The sequence below is a fragment of the Dasypus novemcinctus genome, chromosome 21, assembly GCF_030445035.2.
Source record: "Dasypus novemcinctus isolate mDasNov1 chromosome 21, mDasNov1.1.hap2, whole genome shotgun sequence".
NCBI lineage: Eukaryota > Metazoa > Chordata > Mammalia > Cingulata > Dasypodidae > Dasypus > Dasypus novemcinctus.
Genome location: NC_080693.1, coordinates 25,469,359 through 25,485,204, shown reverse-complemented (window position 1 = coordinate 25,485,204; position 15,846 = coordinate 25,469,359). Strand labels below are relative to the sequence as shown.

Genomic DNA, 15,846 nt, shown 5'->3' with positions numbered 1-15,846 from the left:
CGGCTGCTGCTTTAGGGGTTTGGAGTAAATGGGGTTTTGCTGAGTGGAAGGAAATTGACGTCTACCACTGACTTAATCCTAACCCACGGTCCCACTGTGACTTGCCCTGGGTTGGACCTGCTGGTCCCCCACCCCCAAAGGACACCAGGTGTATTCTGGACATTTGCACTGGAGGCAACAGAAACAGCAGCAGCCAGGGGCAGTGGCAGGTAGGTTTTATTGGCCTGGGACACATGGAAGGGCCATGAGGTTGACGATATAGTCTGATGGTCACTTGTGGTAGAACCGCGGGTTCTGGCTGTGCTGGATGAAGGGGAGTCGAGGGCCAGGCTGGCTGGTTGCTGCAAAGCCCGACTGGTGGTGATGAAATGAGGGTTTTTTTGGTCAATATGTATATTCTTCCTTCATCTGCTTTTTAAACTTTTATTGATACCCATTTATACCCCCAAGGAGAAAGAGAAAGGCAGGGGTAGTGCCCACTGGCCCCCTGTCCTACTCTAGCCCATTTTCCTGGGATTCTGCTGGCTAGGTTTGGTTAGCATTCTCACCTTTCCAGCAGGCTGCATCTGCACAGGGAGCTGGGGGGAAGCAAGGAGTCCAGAGGCTGGGTGTAGAGCCTGGGGGTGCATGGGGCGCAGGGATGGCTGTAAGAGAACAGAGTAAGGCCCTGAGCAGCCTGTGGCTCCCCTTCCCCTGCCCTCTGACAGTTCCACACTTACAGAGTCAGAGAAACCAGTCTGCTGGTTAGCATGTTCCATCTGCTTTTGCAAGGACAGGGCGCCACCAGGCTGGAGGAACCCTAGAAGGGGAAGGAGAGTGTATGAAGTGGAAGGACAGGGGAAGAGGGGATCCAGGGAGCTAGGGCTCCTGCAAGAGGTTACCTGTCTGCGTGGGCTGAAAGTGGCCATGCACGGCATAGGGCTGTGGCTGTGGCTGAGACAGGTACTGCACTGCAGGAAACGCTGAAGGTGCTGCAAAAGGCAATAGGTGCAGCCATTAGAACATCCCCCATCCCCTTTATAACACTTCCCCCTCTCTACCACTCACCTCTGAGCTGCTGACTGGGACTGTAGGCTGGCTGTGTGGGCCCATAGTGAGGTGGGGGCTGCGCAGTCCCATAGGCGCCCCCTGGGCTACCTTGGAATTGCCCATGCTCTGGGGTCCCTGCAAAAGCAGCTGCTGAGCCCACGTAGTGCCGAGTCTAAGGAGAGAACAAGAACTCACTGCCTGTAAACTTGACAGCAGAATCTCAGGGACTTGTGTCTCTCTCCAGATGTACCATTGTTCTAAACAATCCTTGGTACATTCCTGATGAATACTGAGAGCAAGGATGCCTAGGTCTGAGTGAAAGAAGCACTAGCAAAAATCAACCAGGGTTAAACACCCAATCCTACTCCTCTCACCGTAAGCACTTGGGGTCCAAACATCTGTTTGGCTCTGTCGGCTGCCATGAGCGTGCCTGGGCGGTTGTGTCCTCCAGGGCTCCCTAGAAAGGGAGAGGCTTCATGATGCTGAAATGGGAGGCTGCAACCCCCAAAAGGGCCCATTCTGTCAGATGGTTTCTTTTGTCCTCACCCTGCATGCTGAGTAGGTGAGTTCCTGTGTGAACGGTCAGGCTCTGCGGGTATGCAGCTGATGTCAGAGTAGTTAGGTCGCTGGAGTGAAAGGAAGGCAGGGCAACATCAAGGACAGGTGTTGATCTTTTGTTACCTGATTCCATTTCCACTGGTCCCCCAATTTTATTTCTAGGTCTCTGATCCCACCTCTGCTCTTTTCGCCGCCGTTTTTCTTCCTCATGTAAAACTTTCTTGAGCTGCAAGAAAAGCTGGTGCTTCTCTTCCTGTAGGGCAGAAAGCTTCTCCTGCAACTTCTGAATCTGCAAGGGAAGCGTAGAGATGAAGGCAGGGTTGCTGAGGGAAGAAATTAGAGCTAGAATAGATTAAAGGAGTGCTTACTTGTTCCTTGGTCTCCTCTAGTGACATTCTCTCTTCCATCTCTTTTTTCTTCCTCCTCTCCTGCTCTTCCTTCATTTTCTGTTCCATCATTTTGTCCACCTCTTCTTCCTCTAGATAAAGAGACAGAAAGAAAGAGGCTGGGTGGATAAAATAGTAGAAATGGACTGAAAAGCAGCAAACATCAATTACCCCGAAGCTCCTTGCATGCCTTTGGTAATGGCTCTTTCCCTCTCGAGGGAATTGGTTTCCCCACTGCTGCCAAAGGTGTCGGGGAGAGGGACGATTTATGAGGTGCTCTCCAAGGTCCTTCCCAGCTCAAGGGTTCTGGACCTTAGACCGAGCCTCCCGCCACGACCGCGAGGCTGTTCCCTCCCTCCACTAGCCTGGGTGGCTGGCGCACCGGTCTGCCCATGGGTGGGGGTCAGCCCTGGACCGTGTGTCCGCCCGCTTTGGCACCAGCTCACCTTGCCGCTTGCGCTCCCGTTCCATCATGATGTGCCGGTGCAGCGCCCTGGCCATGGCGTTGGAAAGTTTGGGGCGCTCCAGGAGCGCAGGCATGGTGCCGCCGGGGTCGCTCGGGCTGTGGGCACCCGACTTTTGTCACTGAATGCCACACCTCGAACAGGCCCTGCGGAGAGGCGCGCGTTCAGGGAGGACCGCACCGCGCCCGGCCGAGGCGGAAGCCCGCGCGCCGCCGCGGTCACGTGTCCCCGGGCCCCGCCGCTCGGCCCGGCCTGGCCCGCAGCCACAAGCCCCCGAGTGCGCGGGCGGGCCCGGGGCCTCCAGGCTCGGTGTTCCCCGCCCGCCCGGGCCGCCGAGCCCGCCCTACCCACCTTCTCTCCGCGTTCTCCGCGGCCCCCAGCGCGCCCGTACCCCTTGCGTCACATCCGGCGACTGGGACTAATACTTCCGGAGTCAGGAGAGCGGCCGACCTCGCAGGTTGGGTGAAGAGGGGAAGGCGGAAGTGCGGCGCTGACGGGTGCCGGCGGCATCCAAACGCCTTCGCTCGGCGTCCGGCCGTCGCCGTGCGCGGAGCGGCGGTGTCTGGCTGCGCACCAGGTGAGGGCCACGCTCCGCGCCAGAGGCGAGCCCGAGCCGGGCCTGAGCCCGCCGAACGGAGCCCTTAACTCCTTCCAGGACCGGGCGCCCGGGGGCAGCCCTAGGGGAGAGGCTCCCCTGAGAGGGGCGGGCGAGAAAGAGGCGGAGGCTGCTGCTCTGAGACGGTGTTTATTGGCTCCTTAGAAATCAGAGTCGTGACAGCTGTACACAGGGCCAGTCTTCCTCGCGCCCGCCCTTCCCCACTCCCGCCCGATGGCCCCGGAAAAAGCAGCTTCATGTGGGGCACAGGGGGAGGTTCCTCCAGGATTCACAGTAACCAGAAAAACAAACACACACGCACACAAAACAACAAAAAACCACGGAAATAATAAATTAAGTGGTAGGGGGAGGGTAATAGGGAGTCATGTTCCCCAAATCAGTGCATGAAGAGGGGTACTCAGGGCCTGGGGCTGGCTCCCCACAAGCTCCCTGGCATCATGAGAGGGAGGGCTCTGGGTCCCCCGCACATGGAGGTGTGCTCCACTTCCCATCTAATCTGAGAGCCTGCTTATGTGCTCCTGTGTGTCTGCCAAGACTGCGCCCCCAGGCAGGCCAAGGGCCACTGGAATGAGGTGGAGGCAGAGGTCACCAAGAGTCCATGGGCCCAGGGCCCAGCTGTGCTTGTCGTAGTGGGGCCTCACTCTTCATTCCACCCGTACCAGCAGGGCATAGAGGAGTGTGGCCCCCTTCTCCTTGGTGACCCACTCAAGTTCAGCTGGACTGAAGTGAGGATCAGGAGGCTCTCTGAGGGCCGCGGACGGGGGGCCAGGGGTGTAGGAGCCAGGGCGCACACACACCTGGAATGCCACTTGGGCCTGGTGCGTCCGCTGGGATTTGGGGTCCCGGAATCTGTTGGGCAAGAAGCAGAGCCAGAGGAGTGAGGCCTCCATCCCTGTTATCTCTCCGCCTTGCTTACTCTGCTCTGACATACTGACCTTGCTGTTCTAGAAGATACTCCCACCATAGGGACTTGGCTAGAGCTGCTCTCTTCAACTTGAAATGCTCTTTCTCCCTGTACCTTCTCTGCTAAATGCCTGGCTTCCTCCCTCAAGTCATTGCTCAAATCCCACCTTCTCAGTGAGCCCTGAGCCCCTGAGGCCCACCCTGACTTACACTATTTAATTCTTCCTCCAACTCCACTTCCAACCCACTTTACATACTCTCCTTTTTCTTCTTTTTCCATAGTACTTCTGTCTTCTAAAAATACAATGTACTTATATGCATAAACACATTCAAGAGGGAGAGGACACAGTTCCACATGAGAAGGGTTCTTTTTTTCTTCACTGAGAAAGCACATGAGTGCTGTTTGTTCAATGAATGAAAGAAGAAAAAAGGCTGAGGGGGAGACTGAACAACTAGCAAGATAAGGACAAAAAGGAGGGGAAATCATGGAGACCAAGTGGTGCTGGGGTCCCTCTTGGTCTCACCCCTTGGTGATCTCTCCCCTCCCCTCTCGTGTACTCACTGCACTTTGGATGCCAAGGTCTCAGCCCCAGCATATTGGAGGGAGGGGGAAAGCAGCACTGGAGGGGGCTGTTCCTCCCGAGGAGGTGCACAGTTCTCGCCAGGCTCCACAAACCCCACTTCAGGCTCTCCCTTCAAGGGCCGGCAGCTCAGGATGGAGGCAGTGCCTGTGAGGACAGCAGGGTCAGGACAGCCCTTTTTGTTCCTCCTGTGGCCCAGACGCCCAGACTGCCCTGCCTCCCCTGCTCCACAGTACCTGCTCCCAGCTCTCCTCGATCCAGCACCCTGCGTACAGCAGCCACATTGCTCCCATGATATGCCATGTGCCACTTCTTGGTTAGCGTCCCAGCCTCCAGGTGGGGATTTGCCCTAGGAGGTGGACAGACAGGGCAGAGCTCCCCTAGGTCATCTCCTAGACGGAAAGTTCTCTCACTTCTTCCATGCACCCTCTTGGGACCCCACCCACATGTACCTGAGATTGAACCGGCACCATCCAAAGGGCAGGGCGTACTCCCGGGGGGGGTCTCCTCGGCGCCTATGGGCTTCATCGCCTCGCAGCTTCCGGCAAGATTCACAGTAGCACAGGCTATGCTTGGGCGGAGGCATGAAATAATCCTCTGTGGGAGAGCGAGTGGCAGGCTTGGTGCCGTGGCTCCCGCCCTGGCTGTCAGTCATGCTGACTCCTTCCAACTGGTCTCTAGGGCTCTGGGCTTGGCCCTAGACTGGCTGTGGAGTTTGAGGCGGGTTCCAGCAAGAAGTAGGTACTCACCAGGAAGCAACAACAGCTCCTGGAAGCGGGAGCAGAGGGCATGGTACTCGCAGCTCTTTAGTGGGCTAGCAGTGGGCGGTGGACCCCAACACACACTCTCCTTGATACCTGCAAGAACAGAGGTGGAGAAGGTCACGAGAGCTGGGGCTGGAGGTTTGGGGAGAGGGTAGGAGCCTGGGCCCTTCAGGTTGCCTTACCATCCACCATGTCAGCTTTCTCCATGTCCCCTTGGGTTCCAGCACCCTTGCCACTGGTAGCTCCTGGTTCTGGGCTCACAATTGTCACCTAGAAGGGGAGTCACCCAGAGCTTGGTCAGCCCCCAGGGCCTGCTGATTGTCTTCTCTGACCATAGGTACTCCCCTTTACTCCACCATCCCCAGCTCCCAAGCGCCTCCCCACCTCCACCTCACGGCCACTCACCTGCTCACACTGCCCATAGAGGTCCACTAGTGCATGGCAGGGCTGGGGGACATCGGGCAGAGCCACCCCCTGGTCTACTCCATTGACATGGAGATGCAGCCCCCCAGAGCTGTCTAGCCGTAGTCCTAGGATGGTGCCTTCAGGACACGTGTCCAAATTTGGCCCAAACTTCTCACAGATCTGGGAGGAGAGATCTGCTGTCTTCCCAGGGACCAGCCACCAGCAATGCCAACTGCCCCCACTCGTCACTCAGAGGCCAACTGCTGGTCCCTGGGCTTTGCCTCTGTACCTGCCCACTTTCTAAGCCCTAGCCCTCACTTCAGTGACAGACCTAGACTCCAACACCCATTTCCTCCCAACTGGGACATTTTCTTTCTTTCTTTTTTTTTTTAAGATTTATTTTTTTATTTATTTCTCTCCCCTGCCTTTGTCTGCTCTCTGTGTCCATTTGCTGTGTGTTCTTCTGTGTCCACAAGCATGCTCAGCGGCACTGGGAATCTGTGCCTCTTCTAGTTGTGTCATCTTGCTGCATCAACTATGTGTGTGCGGCACCACTCCTGGACAGGCTGCACTTTTTTTACGCGGGGCAGCTCTCCTTGTGGGGTGCGCTCCTTGCACATGGGGCTCCCGTACGCAGGGGACACCCCTGCGTGGCACAGCACTCTTTGCACGTGGCAGCACTGCATGTGGGCCAGCTCACCACATGGGCCAGGAGGCCCTGGGTTTGAACCCTGGACCCTCCATATGGTAGGCGGATGCTCTATCAGTTGAGCCACATCCGCTTCCCATTTTCAATGGCAGGGAGACAGGAGGAAGCAGTAAGCCTGTGCCTGACCCAGCTAAGGACACCCAGGCCCTTACTGGCCACTCTAGTGCCAAGCTGGGAGCACAGCCCCCTCTACTCCTGACACCAGGGCTAGCAGCACAACTTCTCCCTTTGTCTCGGTCCCTTCCTACTCAGAGGCTCAGCCTGGCCCCCTCCCTTCAGCTCCCCACTCACCTTGAGACCATTGTGGAAGACACCATGGCCCCGCAGTAGCCAGGCTGCTCGCTTGAGGGCACAGGCAGAGGCAGGGAAGTTGAGCCTTTCAGGTGGGCAGGTGATGACTCCCAGGACAAGGGACGACGTCCACTGTCGGTTCAGGAAGTCTATCTGCACCTGGTGGAAAAGCGACTCCTTCTCAGCCATGGCATCCTGGGAAGGGGCTGCCTAATCAGCAGAAACAGGCTCCTCACTCGGCTGGGGAAGGGAAACTGCACCTCCCAGAGTGTGGCCTGGGACGCTGTCCCGTTCTTCTGGTGCACAGAGGGCCCAGAAGCTGCCAATTCAGCTATTTACTTCCCCTATGAGCCTTGGTCTTGCTGTTGCCTCTGCAGGGACCCTTGTCCCTAAGGGCCTCTTTGACCTGGCTAACTTTACCACGTTTGCAGCTGAATTTTGGAAAGCACTCCCTGCTCCCACACAGAGGGTCAGCCATCTTCCCTGGACTCTCCCAGCCCCTTACCACTGCTTTCCTCACACAGCCCTTAGCACTCCAGGTGCTCACTTTGCCAGGAGGCAAACCTTCTACTATTCCCTCAACCTGGAAAGGCTTTTCTCCGGGAGGACTGGCCCTGGGTGATCTGGAGCAAGAAGAGCTGGGGGTTAAGGAAGCAAGGCCCACCTGGACCAGCAGTTGGGGCACCAGGGGCTGGTTGATGACAACGATGCCCTGATTGTAGCTAGCCACTCGCGTGGCTGTACGATTCCCATTGGACAAGAGGATATTCTTCCCATGGTTCTCCAGGAACTCAAGGGCTGTGGGCAGAACAGCCACTGGCTCTTGGCCCTGGTGTGGAGGAGAAACTGAGCTGCTTGGGTTGCCGATGCTGGGCCTGACCCACCCCACTGGAGCTTATGCAGAGTTTGAACATAAGCCTCTGCCTCCCCAGGTGTGGGCCAGAGACCCTCCAGAAGACCTGGCAGCTGGTGGCCCTCCAACTGCCCAGCCATGAGCCCGGCAGGCCCTGCTGCAGCCTCTTACTCCCAGGCTATGCTCCTCGCCGTCGTCCTCTTCCTCGCCTTCACTGCTGGTGTCCAGGCTGGGGGAAGGAGGCTGGGTGCCTTCGGGCTCCTCTAGCCTTGTGGAGCTGACAATAGACACACTGCGCACAGGCCCGTACAGATCCAATACAGCCCACACGTTCTGGATGCACACGGGACCCAAGAAGTCAGAGGTCAGCACAAGACCTCAGCCCCAAGGAAGGTCAGCCCACTCTCAGAACCCAAGGAAGGTCTTCGGTCTACCTTGGCAATGCCGGTGGCTGCAGGCCCCATATCCTCTCCATCTACCAGGATGTGCATGGTGTCATCTGCCCCCCGACGAATGCCTACACGGCTCCCCACCTAGGAGAGAGGGGAGATGAGGGCAGACACTCAGCCCACCTCTCCCTGCTACCCCCACTCTGCCCCAGTCCCTGGAGCCAGCTGCCTCACCCCCAACCTCTCCAGGTTCCTGCCATAGTTCATCCTCTGGAGCTGCCCGTCCCGCCTCACTTCACAGCTGGACACCATCCAAGTGGTCTTCATCCGGAGCTCTGGCAGGGAGGGCGGCAGCCCCAAGCCAGCCCCCGCGCCAGGCCCCACCTCCGCTGGTGGTAGTGTGGTCAGTCCCAGCCGGAGGGAGCCTGCCCACTTCTCATCCAACTCTTCCACTTTCACCTGGAAGAAGGAAAACCTTAGTTGACATGAGCTGGGGCTGGAAGGGGAGAAGGCACCCTGGCTCTGTTGTGATACTCCCGGCAGTCCCCTTGTCGACTCCCACAACTCACCTCAAAGACTTCCTCAGGCTTGAGCTCCTTGGTGCTGAAGACGAGGCCATGAGCATAGCCAGCTGCACGTACTGCCCTTGTGCCGTCCTCCTCCAGGGTGATGTTTTTGCCACAAGTACTATGGAATCGGTGAGCCACGCCAGTCACTATGGAAAGATGGGACCAGAGTAAGGCCTGGGGTGCCAAGCTTCAGGTGGGGATTTGCCACAGGACACAGAGCAAAGCTCACAGATGTAGTAGGAAGTAGGCAGAAAGTACTCCTTCAGGACCTACTGATACCTCTCTTCACAAGAGCAAGATTCATTCCCAAGTCAGGTATGCCCAGCTTATGGTGCCCTTGGCAGCAGGGAAGCGTCTGGGCTCTGGGTACCCGGCGGAAGCTTCCCCTGCCCCACCCTCCACTTCCCACCACGGGCTGATCCCTGGCCTCAGCCCGCAGCCACACCAGGCAGCCTGTCTTTGAGCAGCTTCTCTGACCTGGATGCTGTACACCCTCAAGCCCAAGCAGGCCAACGCAGCCTCCCTGCCCCCGCTGGCTGCACCTGGGGAGTGCAGGGGGAATGACTTCTCAGTGGCGGTGTTGCTGGTCGCCAGGCTGTTGTCCATGGGACCGGTGGCATTGGTGATGGACACTTGGACACACTGGCCGTATAGGTCCACGACTGCATACACCTCTGGATGGGAGAGGGCGGCTCAGAAGGCCTATGGCCCAGGGTGTGGCGGGCTGAGGGAGGGCAGGTGGAAAGCCACAGAGCAGTCACCTTTACCCGGAGGCAAGCCTGAGCAGGCAGCACCCTGGTCCTGGCCGTTAACAAAGTAGTGCAGGTCGCCCTTGGCTGTGCGCATCATGCCGATGCGCGCGCCCGTGCCCAGCGCGTCCAAGTCGCACCCGTAGTTGTTACGCATCGTGTTACCATCTTGCATGATGGCTGTGCCACTGGGGGAGATAGGAGGGAGAGGGCTGGGTCAGCCTCCCAGTTTCATGCCCATTCACACCCCAGCCCAGCTCCGCCTGTCAGAACCTTCCAGTGCCTGGGACTGGGGCCTTGATCTGGTCTGAGGCCCAATTCTGTCTCCTTCATGCCTGCAATCACCCAGGGGGAAAAGCTGGGACTACCCTAAGAGGAATGAGGGGTTCTACCACCACAGCGCTGGGAGACTTCCCGGAACTGGAGGGAGAGGGCAGCGGGATCCCTAGGTCTGCCACTACCCATGGCCACCACAGGCCCCAAACCCTGCTGCCCTGGCCCCAGCCAGCTCTGCCCAGCCCTGCCCAGCTGCTCCCTAACGCAGGCAGCCAACCTTAGCATCCACGTATCATAGTCAATGTCCGTCATAGTGTTGGGGAATTCGAGGTCTTCAGGCCGAATGGCGGTCACTCCTGGGAGGAGGCAGGGGTGGGTCAGAGCAGGCGTCCCCAGGCTAGGCTGCAGGCATCCAGCACTTGTCCCAGCACACACACACACACCCCTCACCAGCCTCAATGGAGCCTGACCAGCGGTCCACCATCTTCTGAATGACAATTTCAAAAAGCTCCCCATCCCGGAGGGCCCTGCCAGGGAGAGTGGTGATCAGAAAGACTACCTGGGTAGTTGAGGCTGTGGAGCAGGGGAGTGGGGGCACAAAGGGCTGGACACTGACCGGTTGGAGATGACGATAGCGTCATTGAACTCGCTGCGGCAGTTGTGGCGGAGCGCGGTGCGGCCCCCATTAGTGATGACTGCGTTACTGCCATGCAGCTGGTGGAAGCGTAGATCTGAGCCCCCGGCTCCTGAAGATGGGGAGCTTGGGGACACCTGGTTATTTCCTTCGGGGAGTGGCTCAGGGACTGGAGGCACCTCTGCAAGAGTGGACACACCCCATTAGGCCTACAGGTGTCTCTCAGGTCTCCCAAGGCCACCCCAGCACCCTGACCCAGCCCAGCCTGGCCCTCACCCACGTCGTCCACAATGGTGGCCTGGGCCGCCTGGCCGTAGAGATCCACGACAGCATAGACGCCCGGAGGCACATTCCAGGCAGCAGGGCCCTGAGTCATCCCATTGACAAAGAAGTGGAGAGTCCCGTCCTCCCGCCGCACCACGCCCACCGTGTCCCCTGCCTTGGAAGAAGGGGGGCTAGAGTGAGGAGTCAGGCAGAGTCCCCACCTGGGTTGGTCCCACACTGGCCCCGCCGTGCCTCCTGCCCCCAGCGCTGCCACCTGGAGCTGCACCCACTCTCCCACCTTCAGGCGGTCCAGGTTGTGCCCGTATTCGTCCAGGATGGTTGTCCCATTGTGCATCACCCCATTCCCAGTCATCATCCAGGTCCCTAGGAGAGGCAAGGAGTGGCAGAGGACAGAAGGGGGAAGGCTGGGCTCCTCTGCTGCAGGTAGCAGCCCCCCTGACGCCCACAAGTCCACTTAGTCCAGCCTGCTTTTTTCCTTTTTTAGGTGGTACCAGGGATGGAGCCCAGGACCTCGTACATGGGAAGCAGGTGCTCAACCTAAGCTACATCTGCTCCCAAGCCTGCCTTTTCTTTGGCAGTCAGCTTCTAACCTGACCAGACCAAGGAAAGGCCGCAGTTCCTAGGCCAGCACATGGCACTGCCCACCCACTGAATGAGTCGTCCCAAATGTAACAAGGGGCTAGTGAGTAAGTGGCAGGGCTGCAGTGATGGCTTCTTCCCTAGGGCCGTAGCCTGGCCCTGCCCTTGCTGGGAGCTCACCAGAGCGCAGGTTGGTCATGGTGGAGGGCAACTGGAGGTAGGCAGGGTTGTGGGTGGTGACACCAATCTCAATGGAGCCAGCCCACTTGTCCACCATCTTGTCGATGCGCACCTGGAACACCTCTCCATCCCGCAGGGCTCTGCTGCTTAGCACCACGCCATGGTTGAAGTCGTCGGTGGCACTGAGGGCACAGCAAGTAGGGACTCAGATGCCCAACACACACTCTGCACATGACAAAGCTTGGTTCAGCGATGCCTGACACCCACTGCCCAAGTCAACCAGTTAAACCTCACATTCCAGGAGGTTCCCCCTTTTCTGTCCAGGACTCTGCAGACCGGACTCTTTGCCTCTGCCTCCTGCTTCTCCACACCTCCCCCAAATCCCATTAGAGCCCTTCTGCAAGCTTCTCCCCACCCCATGGGCCATACTGGGGCCTCAGGGCAGTGCGTCCCTCGTGGGTGATGGCTGCCTTCTGCCCACAGTTGGGGTGGAAAAGCAGGCGCTCAGGTTCTGCCTGGGCAGCAGGAGCAGTGCGGCGGAGAGCACCCTCCGGGGACAGCGCCCGCAGGATAGCATTGTTCCGGCGTAGACGGTCACTGTGGTTGTTATTGTGGACAATGGTCACCTTCACCGCCATCCCATACAAGTCCACCACTCCATACACCACTGGGGGTGTCAAGGGGGTAGCCACGCCTATGGGGGTAGAAGGCACAGGGATGAGGCGGTGAGGGGAGAGGATTCAAGCAGAGGGAGACTGAGCATCAGAGAGGGGCAGGAAGAAGCGGTACAGACACCAGTCCCCATCCCCATGCCAAGCCCTGCCCAGCAGCCCTCTCTGAGCTCCCCTTTACCCTGGTCGATGCCATTAATGAAGAAGTGCAGGGCAGAGTTGGACTTCCTCGTGAGGCCAATGTGGTCACCCTCCTGTTCCAAGCAGAGAGAGAACTCAGTCTGGAACCCACTCACAACCAGGCTACAGAACTGCCCTGGGCCCATGACAGCAGAGCCATCCTGGAGCTTCCCACAATTCCATTCCTCAGGGATCACCTGAGCTTCACACCACCATAGAGGATAGGGAGGGGAGGTCATGGGTGCCCGTTTTTCAGACATGAACAATGATTACATCTACTGAATGCTCCATGCAAGTCGGGCCGCAAGTTACGTCATTAAAAACATTGACTTATTTAAACCTCACAACATTCTATATAGTAAGTACTACTAACAGTCTCATTTTGGAGATGAGGAGGGGACACACCAAAGAGGATAAGCTTCTTGCCTCACGTCCCCACCACAAACAGCCAGACAGTAAGAACTCAGAATCAAAGAATTGACTCCAAAACTGGAGTGCTTAACTCCAAAACCCAGGCAACCCTGCCTTCTCAGAAGGACTCTTCAGGCAAAAGAGAAAGGGGCCTTCCTTTGGGTCCCAGAGAAAAAAGGTGCTGTGACAGGGATACAGAGTAACTGTGGCTCCCCCAGAGCATGGCCCAAAGCTCTGTGCCCACCCTCACCTGCAGCTCATCCAGGCTGAACTCACAGTACTCCCGGCGGGTGCCCTTGCCGTTGGTCAGGATCCCGCACCCACTCATCATGATGGTGCCTGAGTGAGGGGAACACCCTGGTCAGCCTCTGGGCCTCCTTCCCCTCGGCAACCCCAGGCCTGGGCCCCAGGTGGGGCTGGTACCTGACTGCAGGTTGGTCATGGTGGCTGGGTACTCCAAACTGTTGGGGTTATGGGTGGTGACGCCGATCTCGATGGAGCCAGACCACTTATCTACGAGCTTGTCGATGCGGATCTGGGGTGGAGGCAGCAGAAGGGGGAGCAGGGAGTGTCAGGGCAGAGGAAGGACCACCACCTCCCCGCCCTGCCCCCAAGGGTTAGCACCCAGAGGCGAAGGCACCAGCCAAGCTGCAGGATCTTGCACACCTCAAACATCTCGTTGTCTCGAAGTGGGCGGTTGGTCATGACAACCCCGTTGTTGAATTCGTCCAGGGGCCGGCGGCGCTCGGCTGTCTTATTGTTGTTGCTGAGTTTGATGAGGGTCCCGCACTTCTCGTGAAAGAGAAGGGCGTCGTTGGAAGTGAGAATAGGTGAGGTGGCAGCGCCGCTACTCCCCGACCCTTCCCCGGCCGGTGGAGAGCTCAGGTTGACATTCAGGAGTCCCCCGTTGTAGGCAGAGAGGATGGCGTTGCTCACCACCTCAGAGAGCTCCATGTTGGCGAAGTCTGTGGCAGCAGGATGGAGGCAGGAAGCTGCAATGAGGCTCTGCACCTTCAGGCTTGGGGTTCTCTCTCCCTGCCTCTCCCGAGGCCCCTCCCCAGCTCTCCCGAAAACCTCACCCTTGTCCACCTCACTTCCCCCTCCCCCTCCCAGAGCCTCCCCACAGCCCTCACCATTATGCGACTCAAGGCTGTTAGGAAACGTCTCCGGCCGGGACTGCGCTGGGGACACCATGAAGGCTGGGGACCAGGTGGGATGGAGGGGAATAAGGGTTCAGCCCTTGCTTCAGCGTCCAGAGCCAGGAAACCCTCTCCCCTAGTCTGTGCTCTCCCCAGTGACCCACTAGGGAGCTGAAAGGCCCTGCCCACACCCAGCCTCACTTGTCACTGCATTTCCCCCACTCCTTCAGCCATGCCCTCTGCCCTCATTCCTCCACCTCCACCCTACCTGGGTTCTCACCTTCATCTCCAGAAGTCCCCTGTTCAGCCAAGGTAGAATCTTCAGGGGGGGCGGAGGACTCGAGGGGAGGCGTGGGGATGGGAGTAGGGGGGCTGAAGCCTGGCTCAGGGGGTAGCACGGTGATCTGAGTGCACTTGCCATAAAGGTCCACAACGGCCCAGACTCGCGTGGGCAGGCCCGTGGCGGCTACACCGCAATCCCGCCCATTCACCCAGAGCCGCAGCTCTCCAGCAGCTGTGCGCTCCACACCCACGTGGTCCCCTTCGCCAAGCTGGTCCAGGTCCTGACCATACTCCTCCAGCACAGAGCGTCCATCCCGCAGCACCGAGCAGCCTGACACCACCCACGAGCCCCCTTTCAGCCCTGTGGCACTGCTTGGGAAGTCCAGTACACTGGGATCCAGCGCTGTCACCCCAATCTCAATGGAGCCACTCCAGGAGTTGACCTGTGACAGGAGTGGTGGATAAGGGCTCAGACTGGACCACCAGTGGGTCTCCCACCTCCGGGAATCTACATTCCACAGGCCACAGCATTCCCTCTTCCTATCTATCAAACAGCTAACTGGTGTGCAGTCACTCTCTCTGAAACACTAATTCAAAGACAGACCCGCAGGTAATTTTCTAGACTGTTTGAGTGATTGTTTGGGCTAGCTGTCCCCTGGCAACCCTGCACTGTACTCAGGTCCTTGGCGTCTACCACACTGCTCCTTTTCCCACCTTGCTGTCTGAATTCCTGGGCTCCAGCCCCCTGCCTCCTCTAACTTCCCTGGTCTCTGTGGCCCCTCAGCCACCAAAATTATTCACACACCTCTTGACATCAGGTAGCAGCATCTCTACCCCCTGGCCTGATTCTCTCGCAGGCTCTCGATCTACCTAGATTCACTCTCCTCCCAAATTCTATCTCTGTGAGCATGGCCCCTTCACGAGTCACTCAGAAGCGTACACACCTCCCTCTCCCAGAGTCTCTCCCCTCACCCAGCTTTGTGGCCCTGTCCCTGGGTTTGCCTTTCATTGATTTGCTCTTTCCCTGGTATCTCTCTCCTCCCGCCATCACAGCTCTCTGGCAACTCTTAATTCTCCACCTCCAAGAAATTGTTCCAGAAGGTCTGCTCCCCAACTATTCTAGCCTCCTTTCCCAGATTCTGGCTCTCTTTCTCCTTCACACTGTATGCTTCTGCTTCATGGTCCCTGCCTGTCCGTCACCTGGTGCCCGATGGCAGGTTCCCTCTCGGTACCCAGGGATGGGACTCTCCCGGCTGCCCTACCCTGTCTCCCTCCGGTTCCTTCCCACTACCCTGCGCATCCCGGTTCCGCGATCCCGGCTCCACACCTTGCGGTCGATGCGGACGGTAAAGACGCATCCATCTCGCAAGGGTTCCCGGCTCAACACCAGCCCATGGTTAAACTCCTGGCTCGGCTGCTGCCGCCGCGCTGTTCGCCCACAGGCCGAGAGGCTCACCAAACGCCCGGTGCGCGGGTGCAGCTCCCCGCTGCTGCCGAGACCCCCGCCGGAGCTCGGTCCTGGGCCGCTCTCGCTGGGGCCTCCACCCCCGCCCGGCCCCGGCCCGGGGCCTGCCCCAGAGCCCCCATTCCCACCCGACCCCGCCGCCATCGCCGCTGACACCGGGGCCGCGCGACAGCTGCGCTTGGCGGCACCGTGGCAACCACGGCGGACGGACACCCTGAGGGAAATGGACCGGGGGCGGGGACCAGATATGCTTTACGGCACTCGTGGGCAATGAAGCATCCCGGGCGACGGAACTGACTACTACGGTGGTAACAGAAGGACGTCGGGGTCGGAAGGTTTGCTTTACGGCACGGCGAGGTAACGGCTCTGAGAGGGGCGAAGACTTGGGCAGGGAGCTTTTGCGACAGTGCGAGGAGGAAACGACCGCCGCAGACAGAGTTACGACGGAGGGTTGTTGGCGCCCCAACGCTCCCAGCTT

At 58.7% G+C, this 15,846-nt stretch overlaps 2 protein-coding genes across 4 annotated transcripts; both read right to left on the bottom strand.

The window, feature by feature from the left end:
* Positions 1–200: 200 nt before the first annotated feature.
* GPS2 (G protein pathway suppressor 2) lies at positions 201–2,915 on the bottom strand. The gene is made up of 11 exons (XM_004475229.5): positions 2,789–2,915; positions 2,420–2,583; positions 1,956–2,065; positions 1,764–1,876; positions 1,576–1,655; positions 1,404–1,486; positions 1,048–1,201; positions 882–971; positions 720–799; positions 549–644; positions 201–354 (listed from the first exon to the last, which is right to left on the bottom strand). The coding sequence occupies exons 2-11, from the start codon at positions 2,511–2,513 to the stop codon at positions 271–273; spliced, it is 984 nt and encodes a 327-aa protein (XP_004475286.1). The 5' UTR covers positions 2,514–2,583; positions 2,789–2,915; the 3' UTR covers positions 201–270.
* Positions 2,916–3,166: 251 nt separating this feature from the next.
* On the bottom strand, positions 3,167–15,555 carry NEURL4 (neuralized E3 ubiquitin protein ligase 4). 3 transcript variants are annotated; one of them, XM_058283608.2, is made up of 29 exons: positions 15,231–15,555; positions 13,902–14,346; positions 13,616–13,681; positions 13,149–13,447; positions 12,906–13,017; positions 12,733–12,821; positions 12,073–12,145; positions 11,650–11,914; positions 11,221–11,402; positions 10,739–10,824; positions 10,453–10,615; positions 10,159–10,357; positions 9,993–10,069; positions 9,820–9,898; positions 9,285–9,454; positions 9,060–9,191; positions 8,518–8,663; positions 8,183–8,407; positions 7,994–8,092; positions 7,731–7,892; positions 7,371–7,535; positions 6,707–6,865; positions 5,707–5,886; positions 5,484–5,571; positions 5,287–5,394; positions 4,990–5,134; positions 4,774–4,886; positions 4,519–4,684; positions 3,167–3,902 (listed from the first exon to the last, which is right to left on the bottom strand). In XM_058283608.2, exons 1-29 carry the CDS (start codon positions 15,510–15,512, stop codon positions 3,698–3,700), a joined length of 4,680 nt encoding a protein of 1,559 aa, XP_058139591.1. In that variant the 5' UTR covers positions 15,513–15,555; the 3' UTR covers positions 3,167–3,697. The 3 variants fall into 3 exon arrangements, with proteins under 3 accessions (XP_058139591.1, XP_058139590.1, XP_058139595.1); XM_058283607.2 differs by having other exon boundaries at positions 9,279–9,454; positions 15,231–15,554; XM_058283612.2 differs by lacking the exon at positions 13,616–13,681.
* Between the last annotated feature and the right edge of the window lie 291 nt (positions 15,556–15,846).